The following is a 13497-nucleotide window of genomic DNA, read 5'->3' on the forward strand; positions in this document are numbered from 1 at the left end:
TAATAAAACTAAGATGTTATTTGCCTTTTTGGCTCTCATTCTCTCATGAGTGTGTAATGGAATTTTCTGGAGGCCACATGAACTGTGATGGTATCATTATTCTAATAGCTAATGGGATGTATGCTTGTATAGTCTTGTGTTTTAAAAATTTGTTTTATTTTCTAAAACAGTTTTATTTTCTAAAACAGCCTTTTGGCTCCCTTCACCCATTTTACCCACCCTCCACCTTCTACCTCTGGCAACAACCAGAGGTTGGTTGAACAAAAGCCCTTTGGGTTCCTCAATAATTTTTTTTTCATCAAACAAGTGCCCTCTTTTATACCCTTCACCCATCTCGCCCACCCGCCACCTACCTCCTTCCATCAGCCTTCAGTTTGTTTTCTATTGTTAAGTCCCTTATGACTTGTTTTCCTCTCTTCTTTTTTTGTTTTCCCTCCTACCATATGTTCATCTGTTTTCTTTCTTAAACTCCAAATATAAGTTAGATCATATGGTACTTGTTTTTCTCTGACTGGATTATTTCACTCAGCATAATGCACTCTAGCTCCATCCATATCATTGCAAATGGCAAGATTTTATTCTTTTTTATGGCTGGCTAATATTCCACTGTATATACATACCACAACTTCTTTATCCATTCATCAGTCAGTGGACATTTGGGCTCTCTCCATAGTTTGGCTACTGTTGATAGGGTTCCTCAATAATTTTTAAGAGTATAAAAATGTCATAAAACCAAAAAGTTTGAGAACTACTGTAAACAAAAGAGTCTAGTATCCTGAAGGCCACTATAGCATAAGTGGGTATAATCAGAAAAAAAAAAAAGGTGTGTGGATCAGCCATTTTCTTCCAAAATCCAGCCCTTTATAGTCACACAGGATAATGTTTGTCTGGGTAGTCCCTCTGGACCTGAAACTGCTTCAGTACAGGTTTAAAGTATAATTGCAGTAATTACTTGATGGACTGACATTTCTCAGGTCTAGCCCAGATCTGATTACTCACAAAACAGTCTCACTTCCCCTAAGGGAACTTAAGTGGAACTTATTCCCAAATGTTACTTCCTGATATACCTTTCCCCTATAAACAGGTAAGCAAACTCCAAATTTAAAGAATGGTATTCCTCCTTGGCCATCAGTTGCTACCTTCCAACTAAACAATTACAGTTTTGTTTCATTTTCATAGTTGACTAACAACTGGTAAATAATGTAAATGTGGATAACCAAACCATCACCTCAATGAAAAGGCAGTAGTGTTCATATTAAGAGTCATTTACTCTCAGAGGAAATTAATTGCAAAAATAGACTCTTGTGTACTTTGGGCTGATTAAATTTAAATGGAGACAAAGTACCTTTAAAATCTAAATGACTACTAAAAAAAAGTTCTCTACAGTTTTTGTATTGTTTCCTCTTTCTGTTTCTTTTTCTAGGGTGTCCATAGAATCATTTAAGCAAGGAGTCCTGAGAGAACAGCTGGCTAACTTGGCCACAAGACAGAAGAACCTTTTAGTTGCAGCAAAAAAACAGAAAAAAATTAGCCAGAAAATTCAAAACTATAAAAACATTACATCTTTGTCTGGTCCCAGTCTGAGGAAGCTGCCATCTAGCTCAGAAACCTCTAGTGAAAAGGACATCCAAGAGTTTACCGGTCTGGAAAATCCATTGCAATCTCAGTCAGGTTCACTTTCTCCTGTAGGCCTTATTTGTGGAAGAATGCAGGAAACACAGTTGACTCTGCAAATGTGGAAAGGCAGCCAAAATACCAACACCTGTGTAAACTCAGAAACAGTGAGAAGGGAAGAATTTTCTGGAAATGAACTGAATTCTAAACAAAATGTCAGTGACTGTACCCTGGGCGGGTTATCAAAATCCAGACATTCAAATGGCAGTAAGAAGATTAAATTACCATCCCAACCTATTGCTTTTATTGCTCAAGCAGAACATTCGCAAAAAGAAAAAGAGTTTCTTACAGAAACTCTGGCCGAAGGGCATGAATCCTATAGTAGTCCCTCAGCCGTAACTGGTGCATTACATATTTCAGAGACTACAAGCATACTTGCCAGAAATGATGCCCATCCATCAACTGTTATTTGTGATCAGGATTCTACCAGTTGTGATCCAAAAGGAGGAAAGAGGAAAAGAGCTTCCCAGCAACCACCTACAGGAACATTAGAATCCTTGGCACATCAAGGGACTGATGTCTTAGACAACAATACTGGGCATCAGATGAAATCATATCTTAAAAAATCAGCTTTTGGTGTTCCGCATGCTAATGACAGTCAGAGTTCCTCTTCCTCTAGGTGTGGCCGTCAACGTACTATAAAAAAGCCTTTAAACTACAGCACAGCTCCTAGAAAGAAATGCATGCAGATAAAGGATCTTATATTACTCGGAAGAATTAATCCAGGAAATAACATTCTGGAATTCAAAACACAGGTATCCTATTTTTTTTCCTCTAAAATCATGTAATATTTTTTAAAAAAGGTTTTATTTATTTGACAGAGAGAAACACAGCGAGAGAGGGAACACAAACAGTGGGAGAGGGAGAGAGAAGCAGGCTCTGCACCGAGAAGGGAGCCTGACGCAGGGCTCAATCCCAGGACCCTGGGATCATGACCCAAGCCAAAGGCAGATGCCCAATGACTGAGCCACTCATGCGCCCTAAAATCATGTAATTTTATAAATAAGTTAATAAAGGTTGCTATGAAAAAGTGGGGCTCGTGGGTGGCTCAGTGGGTTAAGCCTCTGCCTTCGGCTCGGGTCATGATCTCAGGGTCCTAGGATCGAGTCCCTCGTTGGGCTCTCTGCTCGGCAGGGAGCCTGCTTCATCCTCTCTCTCTCTCTCTGCCTGTCTCTCTGCCTACTTGTGATCTCTCTCTGCCAAATAAGTAAATAAAATCTTTTTTTAAAAAAGTGTAGGCCTTTAGCTCTAATTAGAGAAATAGGGTTTGGCTAAGTTTCTTGAATGAGAGGGTATAACATTGTGTTCTTAATGAAATCGTGCTTTTAGGATTGCTTTATACATTTTGGTCACAGCACCTTTGGGCTCTAAAGACAGAATTAGTCAATTATATTGCCTCAGGAAGGATTTAAGAACAACATAGCCATAACAAATTGGAGCTATCTTTGGTTCCAGAGTTTAGGGAAGTACTGTATACTGCTAAAACTTCCCCTGATAAGGGATAAGTATAAATTCTTCCACAGGAGCTCAGTTTAGGAACAAGAAGTAACTTGGAGTTTGGATAAATCTAACTCAATTAAAACAATATCACAATGCATAAAAATAGAAAAGGAAAGAAATCTTTCTACTAGAAATGCCTACAAAAGAGACTTCCTTTCTCCTTTGCCCACATTCACTTTTTGAATGAGGAATTCCGAGTGGCAGTGATTGTGAGAATCCTCGAATGCTTCTTTGCTCAGGGACCACCAGTTGAACAGAAATCAGTCCTGGGTAACTGGAATTTAATCTGAATGACCACTGTTTCCTGTCCTTCCATTTCTGGTTAATAAGGCTTTTCCTGATAGACTTTACCTTTAAGTTAGGAGCAAAAAAAATAATAATTTTAAAATTCCAAACTATAGTGTAAAGACCAAGTTAGTAGCTTGATCTCAGGTCCCTTGATGTTCTATTTGCTTGTCTGTCAATGAATTTATTGCTAAGTAGTACCTACTTCAGATTAGCCAAAGCAACTCAGATTTTAGTTAGTAAATTAGTTATGTTAACTCAAATGTTGACAGCTGTAATAAAATTTCAATATAACTTTTCATATTTCAGCTATTAACAGCTTTACTGAGATATGATTAACATACACTACATGTATTTAAATTATGCAATTTGACATATTTTGACACATGTATACACCTATGAAATCATGACCACAAACAAGGTAATGAACAAATCCATCACCTCAAAAGTATCTTTTTGCCCTTTTGTATGCCTCCTTCATAACCCTTTTTTCCCATGCCGAGCTCTAGACAATTATTGTTGTGCTTTTTGTCCCTCTACTTTAGCTTAAATGTCTGAGAATTCTGTAAAAATGGTGTTAAACCATATGTATTCATTTTTATCTGGCTTCTTTTTCCAAACATAATTATTTGAGAATCATTGCCATTAGAGCATGCGTAAGTAGTTAATTCCTTTTTTATTGTTGTGTAGTATGTAGGACAAACTACAGTTTTTCATTTTATCTGTGATAGACATTTAGGTTGTTTCCAGTTGCTGACTATCACAAATAAAGCTACTTTGAACACTGGTGTACAAATTCTGGTATGACATAGGCTTTTGCTTTTCTTGGGTAAATACCTAGGAGTGGAATGGCTGGATTAAATATGGTAAGTATACATTTAACTTTTTAAGAAACGGTCAACGTTGTTTATGACATTTTACATTCCCATCAGCTGTGTGTGACTATTCTAGTTCCTCCACATTCCTTCTTAGCTAACACTTAGTATGATCAATCTGTTAACTTTAACCATACTAACATGTAATGTAGATATATGTATGTAAAATGTATATATATATAACAGTTTATCATTGTGGTTTTAATTTGCATAATGATTAGTTATGTTGAGCATCTTTTCATGTCCTATTTGTCACCCATATTTATTCTTTGGTGAAGCTTCTTTTCAAGTATTTGCCCATTTTTTAATTAGTTGCCTGTTCTTTTATTTCATTTTTAATTTGTTTTGATATATTTTGGACATAAGTCTTTTATCAAACATGCTTTGCACATATCTTCTCTTAGTCTATGGCTTGTCTTTTCATTCTCTTAAAATTATCTTATAGGGCGCCTGGGTGGCTCAGTGGGTTAAGCCGCTGCCTTCGGCTCAGGTCATGGTCTCAGGGTCCTGGGATCGAGGCCCGCATCGGGCTCTCTGCTCAGCAGGGAGCCTGCTTCCCTCCCTCTCTCTCTGCCTGCCTCTCTGTCTACTTGTGATCTCTCTCTGTCAAATAAATAAATAAAATCTTTAAAAATAAATAAATAAAATAAAATTATCTTATAAAGAACAGAAGTTTAAAATTTTGATGTAGTACAACTTAGCAATTTGCTCTTTTCTTTCACTGATTATGTTTTTAGTAGCATATCTAAGAGTTTCTTGTCTAACCCAAGGTCACAAAGATTTTCTCCTAGAATTTAAGTTTATGATCCATTAATTTTTGTATGTGGTACAAAGTAGGATCCCCATTCATATTTTTGAATTTGGATATTCAGTTCTTCCAGCAACATGTGTTCAAAAAATTACCCTTTGTTAAATTGTCTTTGCACCCTTGCAGAAAATCATTTGTTTCATATATGTGCCTATTTCTGGATTCCCTATTCTGTTTAACTTATCTGTCTTACTGTGAATGCCACCTGGATTGTGTAGCTCTATAATAAGTGTTGGAATCAGTAACACTGATTGTATAGTTACTACACAGTAGTGTTGGGGCACTTGGGTGGGTGTCTCAGTTGGTTAAGCAAGTTGACTCTTGGTTTCAGCTCAGGTCATGATCTCAGAGTTGTGAGATTGAACCCCATGTCAAGTTCCACACTCAGCATGGAGTTGACTTATCCCTCTCCCTTCTCTGGCTCTCTCCCGGCTCATGCATGTGTACTCACTCTCTCAAATAAATTTAAAAATCTTTTTTAAGAAATCAGGTGGTGTTAGTCCTTCAATTTTGTTCTCCCTTTTCTAAAGTGTTTTGGTTATTCTAGGTCATTTGCAATCCCATATGAACTTTAGAGTGAGTTTCTCAGTTCTTTCTTTTCTTTTCTTTTTTAAGGCAGTGCTATTGTTTTTAATGGTATTGAGTTGAATCTGTAATTTTGAGACAAATGACATTTTAGCAATATTAAGTTGTCTAAACCACAAACATGATACAGCTCTTGTTAATTTAGGTCTTCTCTTTTTTTCCCAGCATTTGTAGGAGTCAATATACAGGTCTTTCACAACTTTTATCAGATTTATCTCTAAGCATTTCATGTTTTTGATGGTGTTATATATGACATTTTTAAAGTTTCAATTTATTGCTAATAGGTAGAAATATAGTTGTTTTTTGTATATTGAGATATTATCATACAACCTTGCTAAAGTCACTTCATCCTGTAAATTTTTGAAGATTTCATTGAATTTCTATATAGATGAATATGTTGTCTATAATAAAGACAGTTTTACTTCTTTCTTTCCATTGTGAATGCTTTTTATTTCTTTTTTGTCTGGCTGCATTGGCTAAAACCTCCAGTACAGTGTTGAAATAAAATAATGTGTTCAAACTTCTATTTTTTTACCTAAGACTATGTTTCTTAGAAAAAATTTAGTCTTTCACTGTTAAATATAATGTTAGCTGTAGGTTTTCTCATAAATGCTCTTTATCAGGCTGAGCAAGTTCTTTCTTTTCCTAGTTTCTTGAATTGTTTTTATCATGAAGGATATTAGATTTTGTCAAATGTTCTTTCTACATCTGTTGAGATGATCATGTGGATTTTGGTTTGTAGTCTGTTGACACAGTGTATAATACTATTTGATCTTTGGATATTAAACCAACCTTACATTCCTGGAAAAGCAGACAAATCATACTTGGTCATGGTATATAATTCTTTTTCTATGTTGCTGGATGTGGTTTTCTGGTAGGTTGTTGAGGATTTTTGCATCCATATTATTGAAGATATTGGTCTGTAGTTTTCTTGTATTTGTCTGGTTTCATATTAAGGTAATACTCATCTTATAAAAGTGTTTCTCTTTTTCTATCTTTTGGAATATTGGTAATAACAAAATATTGGTTTTAAGTCTTCTTTAAATATTTGATAATAATCATCAATGAAGCCATCTGTACCTGGGATTTATTTTATTTTTTTTTCTGTTTCCAGAATTGCTGTTCTTCTTCTGTTCGATCTGCCGATGGATTTGTAGGTGTTTGCAATCTTTAGATAAGCTATCTAGCTAATCTCCGGCTAGCTGATGTAGTCTCAGCCTGCTACTTCTCCGCCATCTTGACTCCTCTATTTTATTTTTTTTTTGTAGGTAGTTTTTTACTGTTAACTTAATCTCTTTACTTACCTTTTTTTTTTTTTTCATATTATTTCTTCTTGAATCATTTTTGATAGTTTTTATCTTTTCTAGAAATTTGTCTGTTATGTCTTATTTATTGGCATAGAATTCTTGATACTTTCCCTTGTAATCCTTTTTATTTCACTAGGTTCAATAGCAGTGTACCCAGTTTCATTATTGACCTCAGTAATTTGAGTTTCTTCATTTATTTTTCTTGGTCAGTCTAGCTAAAGCTTTGTCAGATTTGTTAATATTTTCAAGGAAATCACTTCTGATTTTACTGATTTTATCTATTGTTTTTCTGTTGACTCTTTTATTTATTTCCACTCTAATACTTATTTTGTCCTTTCTGCTTACTTTGGTTTAGTTTGCTGTTCTTTTTCCAGTGTCATCAGTGTAAGTTTAGGTTAATGATTTGCGATTTTTCTTCTTTTTTGATATAGGCATTTACAGCTATAAATTTTCCTTTAACTCACTGCTTTTGCTACATCCCATAGTTCTTGGTATGTTGTATTTTCATTTTCATTCATCTCAAAGTATTTTCTAAGTTACCTCTTTAACTCATTAGTAATTTAGGAGTATATTGTTTGATTTCCACATAACTGTGAGTGTTCCATTTTTTATTATTAATTTCTAATTTCATTCTGTTGCATTTAGAGAATATACTCAGTATTATTTCAATCCTTTTAAATTTTCTGAGATTTATTTTATGGCTTAACCAGCTGATAGCCATCTTAAAAAAAAACCTCCATGAGCACATGAGAAGAATATTCTTCTGTGGTTATGAGAAGATTTTTATAGATGCCTGTTGGGTCTAGTTGGTCTACAGTGTTGCTCAAGCTATCTCTTTCCTCATTGATCTTCTGCTGTTTGTCCTAGACGTTACTGAAAGTGGAGTTGTGTTGTTAATAGAAAAAAAAGTGGAGTTCTGTTACTGTTGAGTTGTCTTTTTTACCCTTAATTTATGTTAATTTTTGCTTCATTGGTGTCAGTGCTCTTTCATTAGGTGCATGTGTGTTTATAATTATAATATCTTCCTGATGCATCAGCCCTCTCCTCATTAAAAAATGTCCCTTATTATCTCTAGTAACTTTTTTTTTAAGATTTTATTTATTTATTTGACAGAGACCACAAGTGGGCAGAGAGGCAGGTGGGGTGAGGGGGGGAACAGGCTCCCTGCTGAGCAAAGAGCCCAATGCAGGGTTCAATCCCAGGACCCTAATATTGTGACCTGAGCTGAAGGCAGAGGCTTAACCCACTGAGCCACCCAGGTGCCCCTCTAGTAACATTTTTTGTTCTAAAATCTATTTTGTGTGATACTAGTATAGCTGCTCTGGTTTGGTTTGGGGGTAGTTTTTTTGTTTTTTGTTTTTGAGGTTGCTGTTTCCATGATATATATTTCTCCATCCTTTCATGTTCAATTTACTTGTCTCTTTGAATTTAGTCTGTTTTGTGTATTCACAAATTGCTAAATTGGATCTTGTTTTTTTAACTTAGTCTGACAACCGTTGCCTTTTGGGTAAGTTTCATAATCCACTCTTATTCAATTAATGTTATTAATATTATTGGATTTATGTCTACTGTTTTACTTTTTATTTTCAATATGTCTCACGTCTTTTTTGTTCCTCTGTACTACTTTTTTACTTTCTTTTGCATTAAATGAATATTTTACATTGTAGCATTTTAATTTCTTTTTTTTTTTTTTAAGATTTTATTTATTTATTTGACAGAGAGAGATCACAAGTAGGCAGAGATGCAGGCAGAGAGAGAGGAGGAAGCCGGCTCCCCGCTGAGCAGAGAGCCGGATGTGGGGCTCGATCCCAGGACCCTGGGACCATGACCTGAGCCGAAGGCAGAGGCTTTAACCCACTGAGCCACCCAGGCACCCCGCATTTTCATTTCTTTAGTGACTTTTTTTCACTGTATTTTTCAAGGTATTTCCATAGTGCTTACCCTAGGACATCTTCATTTATCAGAATCAACTTTAAATTTATACTAACCTAATTCTAGTGAGACAAAGAACTGTAATTCCTACATAGCTCTATCCCTCTTTACCCCTTTTTGTAATATTATTATAATATATATTATATATATAAATGTTATAAATGTAACAATTCATTGTTATAATTATGACTTTATAAGATTTTGTGATTTGTAAAGAAAGAGAAAAAAGCAAGTGTATGTTTATAGATTTTGTTATATTAATCTTATTTACCCTTTCCAATTCTCTTCATTTGTTCCTGTGGATTTGAGTTACCATCTGTTACTCCCACTCATCTCCTTTTTGCTATTTCCAGATATGTATATTATATACCTGTTGTCTTATATAATTATTTTTTAAATCAGTGAAGAGAAGAAAGGAGAAGAAATATTTGTCCAGATTGTCTTTTATAATGTGTAATTACCTTTATTGATGCTATTTGTTTTCTCATGTGGATTCATTTTACCATTTGGGGTCATTTGCTTTTAGTGTGAAAAACTTCTCTGGTATTTCTTAGCAGGTATGCTAGCAACAAATTCTCTCCATTTTTGTTTACCTGGGAATGTTTTTATTTAATTTTATTTTTGGGAAAGATAGCTTTGCTAGATATAGGATTCTTGATTGACACTTTTTTCTTTATACACTTTGAATATATTATTCCACTGCTTCTGGCCTCCATTTTTTTCCGATAAGAAGACAGCTAGTAATCTTCTTGGGGTTACCTTGTAAGTGAAGAGTCATTTTTCTCTTGTTCCTTTTAATATTTTCTCATTGTCTTTGACTTTCAGCATGTTTCTGTTTATGAATTTTTTCATGTTTATCCTAATGGGAAGCCACTGAGCCTCCTGAAAACGCAGATAAATGTTTTTCAGTAAATTTGGAAAGTTTTCAGCCATTATTTTTTCAAGTATGTTTTCTGTTCCTTTTTCTCTCTCTTGTCCTTCTAGTACTCCCATTATGCACACGTTAGTGTTTTTAATGGTGTCCCACATTTCTTTGAGGCTTTTTCATTTTTCTTCATCCTTTTTTCTTTGTTTTATTCAGCCTTCATACTCTCTATTGATCTCTTCAGGTTTATTAATTCTTTCTTCTGCATTATGAATCTGTTGAACCCCTCTAGTAAATTTTTCATTTTAGTTATTGTACTTTTCAAGTCCATAACTTCTGTTTGGTTCTTTTTTATAACTTCCGTCTCTTTATTTGATATTCTCTATTTGATATGCTGTTGTCATCATACCTTCCTGTACTTTTTAGATTATGGTTTCTTTCATCTGTTAACATTTTTATAATGACTGATTAGAAGTCTTTGTTAAATCCAACATTTAGTCATTCTCACAGATGTTTTCTGTTGCTTTATTTGTTTTGGTGTATGTGTCATACTTTACTGTTTTTCCATATGTGTCAATTTTTGGTTGGACTGAACATTATAGATAGTTTGAAAGATGTAGCAACTCTGTGTACTGGCTCCCACCTTCTCTTAGGCTTGTTATTGTTATTTGCTTCCTTATTTAGCTACTGGCTAGAATGTTTTAGTGGAGGTTATTTTTCCTTACTGTAGTGTTAAACTTTTGATACTATACCACATGGACTGAGACCTTGGCAGGTCTCTCTTTGACTCTCTCTTTCCCTGTGCATACCTAGCTGTTAAGCTCCAGTTATTGCTGATTAATTATTATATTGTTTTCAGTGATGACCTAGAGCATAAATTGCTGTATAGACTAATCTAGTCAATTGTATCCCTTTGAAGGGATAGTTTATGAAGTCAGTGTTTGAGTTTTATTCTGACTCTAGGAATGCTCTTCCTTACTATTTATTTTCCCAGTTCTCTTCTAAAAACTAGCCAGCCTGCAATTCAGCCTGTATCCCCAGTGACTCTACCAATTTACTTTCAACTACTTTTTACCACTACCTATACTGCCTTTAAAGTGCCCTTGAGCTTGAACTTCTCCATGTTCTGTTGTAAATGAAGTCATTTCCTTTGGAGGAGATTAGGAACCATCTGTTTTAGGCTTTCTTCTTTTCCCAGACAAAAATCTCCGTGCCATAGGTCTGGATCTGGGGTGGGAACATAACTTTTCTCTGAATGACACCCTAGCTTTAGGAACTGAGGATTTAGCCAAGGTGGGCACATTGGCCTCATGCCTTTACAGCTTGTCTCTCCTGACATTAAGCCACTACCTTATAAGCCAGGCAGGGGTGATCAGGGTCCTACTAATCTCAGTGCCACCATGCCAAAGGTGGAGCCTCTGCCCCACCAGTACAGGCTAAGCAGAAGGGATTCCCCACCTCTTGGCTGCATTCACTCAAAACTTAGCCTTAGCAAGAGATAGCTGAGGGCAAGATGAGAATGCTGTTATCCTTGCCCCAACATGAAGGTAGCCCTGTGGTTGGAGGCTATTGGGAGAGGGAGCCCTGTGTTCTTGGCTGCACAGTTTGGAGTGGAATCTGCATCTCACTGAGCTGGGAAGGGAGAGGAAGAAGGCAATCTTGGCTCACATACACAGACTTACCTTTTTTTTCCCCCCATGTAATTGTCATAGATTTTACTGAATAGAGGGCTCTTTATTTGCTGCATGCATTTATGACCATTTCCAGATTTAAACAATTTTTAAAAATACTTTTCATCTGGGACTGGATCCTCACATTGTTATTCCAGAAGTTGATTCTCGAGTATTTACATTCCAGGGTGCCTGGGTGGCTTATTCAGTTAAGCATCTGACTTTAGCTCAGATCATGATCTCAGGGTCCTGGGATCACGTCCCGCATCAGGCTCCCTGCTCAGCAGGGAGGCCCTGCTTCTCTTTCTGCCCCTCCCCCCACTCATGTGCTCTCATGCTTTCTCTCTCTCTCTCTCAAATAAATTTCTTTTTTTTTTTTTTAAGATTTTATTTATTTATTTGACAGAGATCACAAGTAGGCAGAGAGGCAGACAGAGAGAGAGCCTGGAGGAAGCAGGCTCCCCGCCAAGCAGAGAGCCCGACTCGGGCCTCAATCCCAGGACCGCTGGATCATGACCCAAGCCGAAGTCAAAGGCTTTAACCCACTGAGCCACCCAGGTGCCCCTCAAATAAATTTCTTTTTAAAAAGAATATTACATTCAGTGAGACTTTTGATATAGTTACATTTAAATCTGTCACATGGCATCTGTTTTCTTTTTCTCTCATCTCTTCTTTGTTCCCTCTTTCATTTTTTATGCTTTAGCTCTTTTGTTGGTTTATTAGCTACAATTCTTTTTACTTCCATTTTGGCTTTAGAGTTTATAGTACGTATTCTTAATTTCTCCCAGTCTACCTGTAAGTATTATTGTACCACATCATGTATACTGTAAGAACCTCAAACTAGAATGCTTCCATTTCTCTACTCCTGACCTTTGTGTTATCTTATATTTTACCTTTATCTAATGTTATAAATTCCACACTTGATTATTATTTTTGTTTAAGCAGTCAATTATCTTTTAAGTAGATTTAAATAGTAAGAAAATATTTTTCTCATGTAGTTACTATTTCTGCTTTTGTTTCCTTTATGTAGATCCTGATTGCCAATTGCTGTCATTTTTCTTCTGCTTGGAGGACTGTCTTTAACATTTCATGTTTGGAAGGTCTTCTGTTGATAATGACTCCTTTGACTTTTGGATGTCTGAAAAAAAGTTTATTTCACCTTCACTTTTGAAAGATATTCTTGCTAGATAATAGACTTCTATGCTGTTGGGTTTTTTTTAAAAGATTTTATTTATTTATTTGACAGAGAGAGATCACAAGTAGGCAGAGGCAGGCAGAGAGGGGGAAGCAGCCTCCCTGCTGAGCAGAGAGCCCGATCCAGGGCTCGATCCCAGGACTCTGAGATCATGACCTGAGCTGAAGGCAGAGGCTTAACCCACTGAGCCACCCAGATGCCCCAGTAGACTTCTATGTTGAAAGAGTTTTTTCCTTCGAGTAATTTAAAGATGTTGCTCTACTGTTTACTTGCTTGCATTGTTTAAATACACTGTTGTTCTTAACCTCGTTCCTCTGTCAGTACTCCTTCTGGCTCCTCTGTAAGTGCTCCTTCTGGCTGCTTTTAAGATTTTATCTGGTTTTAAGCAATTTTGATCATGAGGAGCATTAGCTGATTTTTTTTCATGTTTCTTATGCTTAGGGGTTATTGAATTTCTTGAATCTCTGGGTTCCACATTTGAACCTCAGATGTGGAAAAATTTAAGCCATTATTTCTTCAAATGTTTTTTCTTCCCTTCTTTCCTTTTTGAACCTCTTATTTCACACGTATTGGATTGCTTGAAATCATTTCACAATTCACTGATGATCTGTTCATTTTTTAAAATTCTCTTTTCTCTGTTTCATTTTTATGCAGTACTTACTGCTTTGTCTTTGAATTTACTAATCTTTTTGATTAAAATGCCTAATCTCTAACTAATCCTATCCAGTGTATTCTTCATCTCATACATTGTAATTTTCACCTCTAGAATTTTGATTTTGGTCTTTCTAAAAATATTTTCCA

The 13497-nt window shown here is 35.7% G+C and overlaps 1 protein-coding gene across 1 annotated transcript in view; it reads left to right on the top strand.

Moving 5' to 3' along the window:
- The window catches only part of ANKRD31 (ankyrin repeat domain 31), a 148545-nt gene that overhangs the window by 116353 nt on the left and 18695 nt on the right, over positions 1–13497 (top strand). The window contains exon 23 of the mRNA XM_032335946.1: positions 1424–2429. Within this exon, the coding sequence (XP_032191837.1) occupies positions 1424–2429 (1006 nt within the window). The remainder of the gene's footprint in view (positions 1–1423; positions 2430–13497) is intronic.

This window comes from Mustela erminea, chromosome 3 (assembly GCF_009829155.1).
Source record: "Mustela erminea isolate mMusErm1 chromosome 3, mMusErm1.Pri, whole genome shotgun sequence".
NCBI classification, from domain to species: Eukaryota; Metazoa; Chordata; class Mammalia; order Carnivora; family Mustelidae; genus Mustela; species Mustela erminea.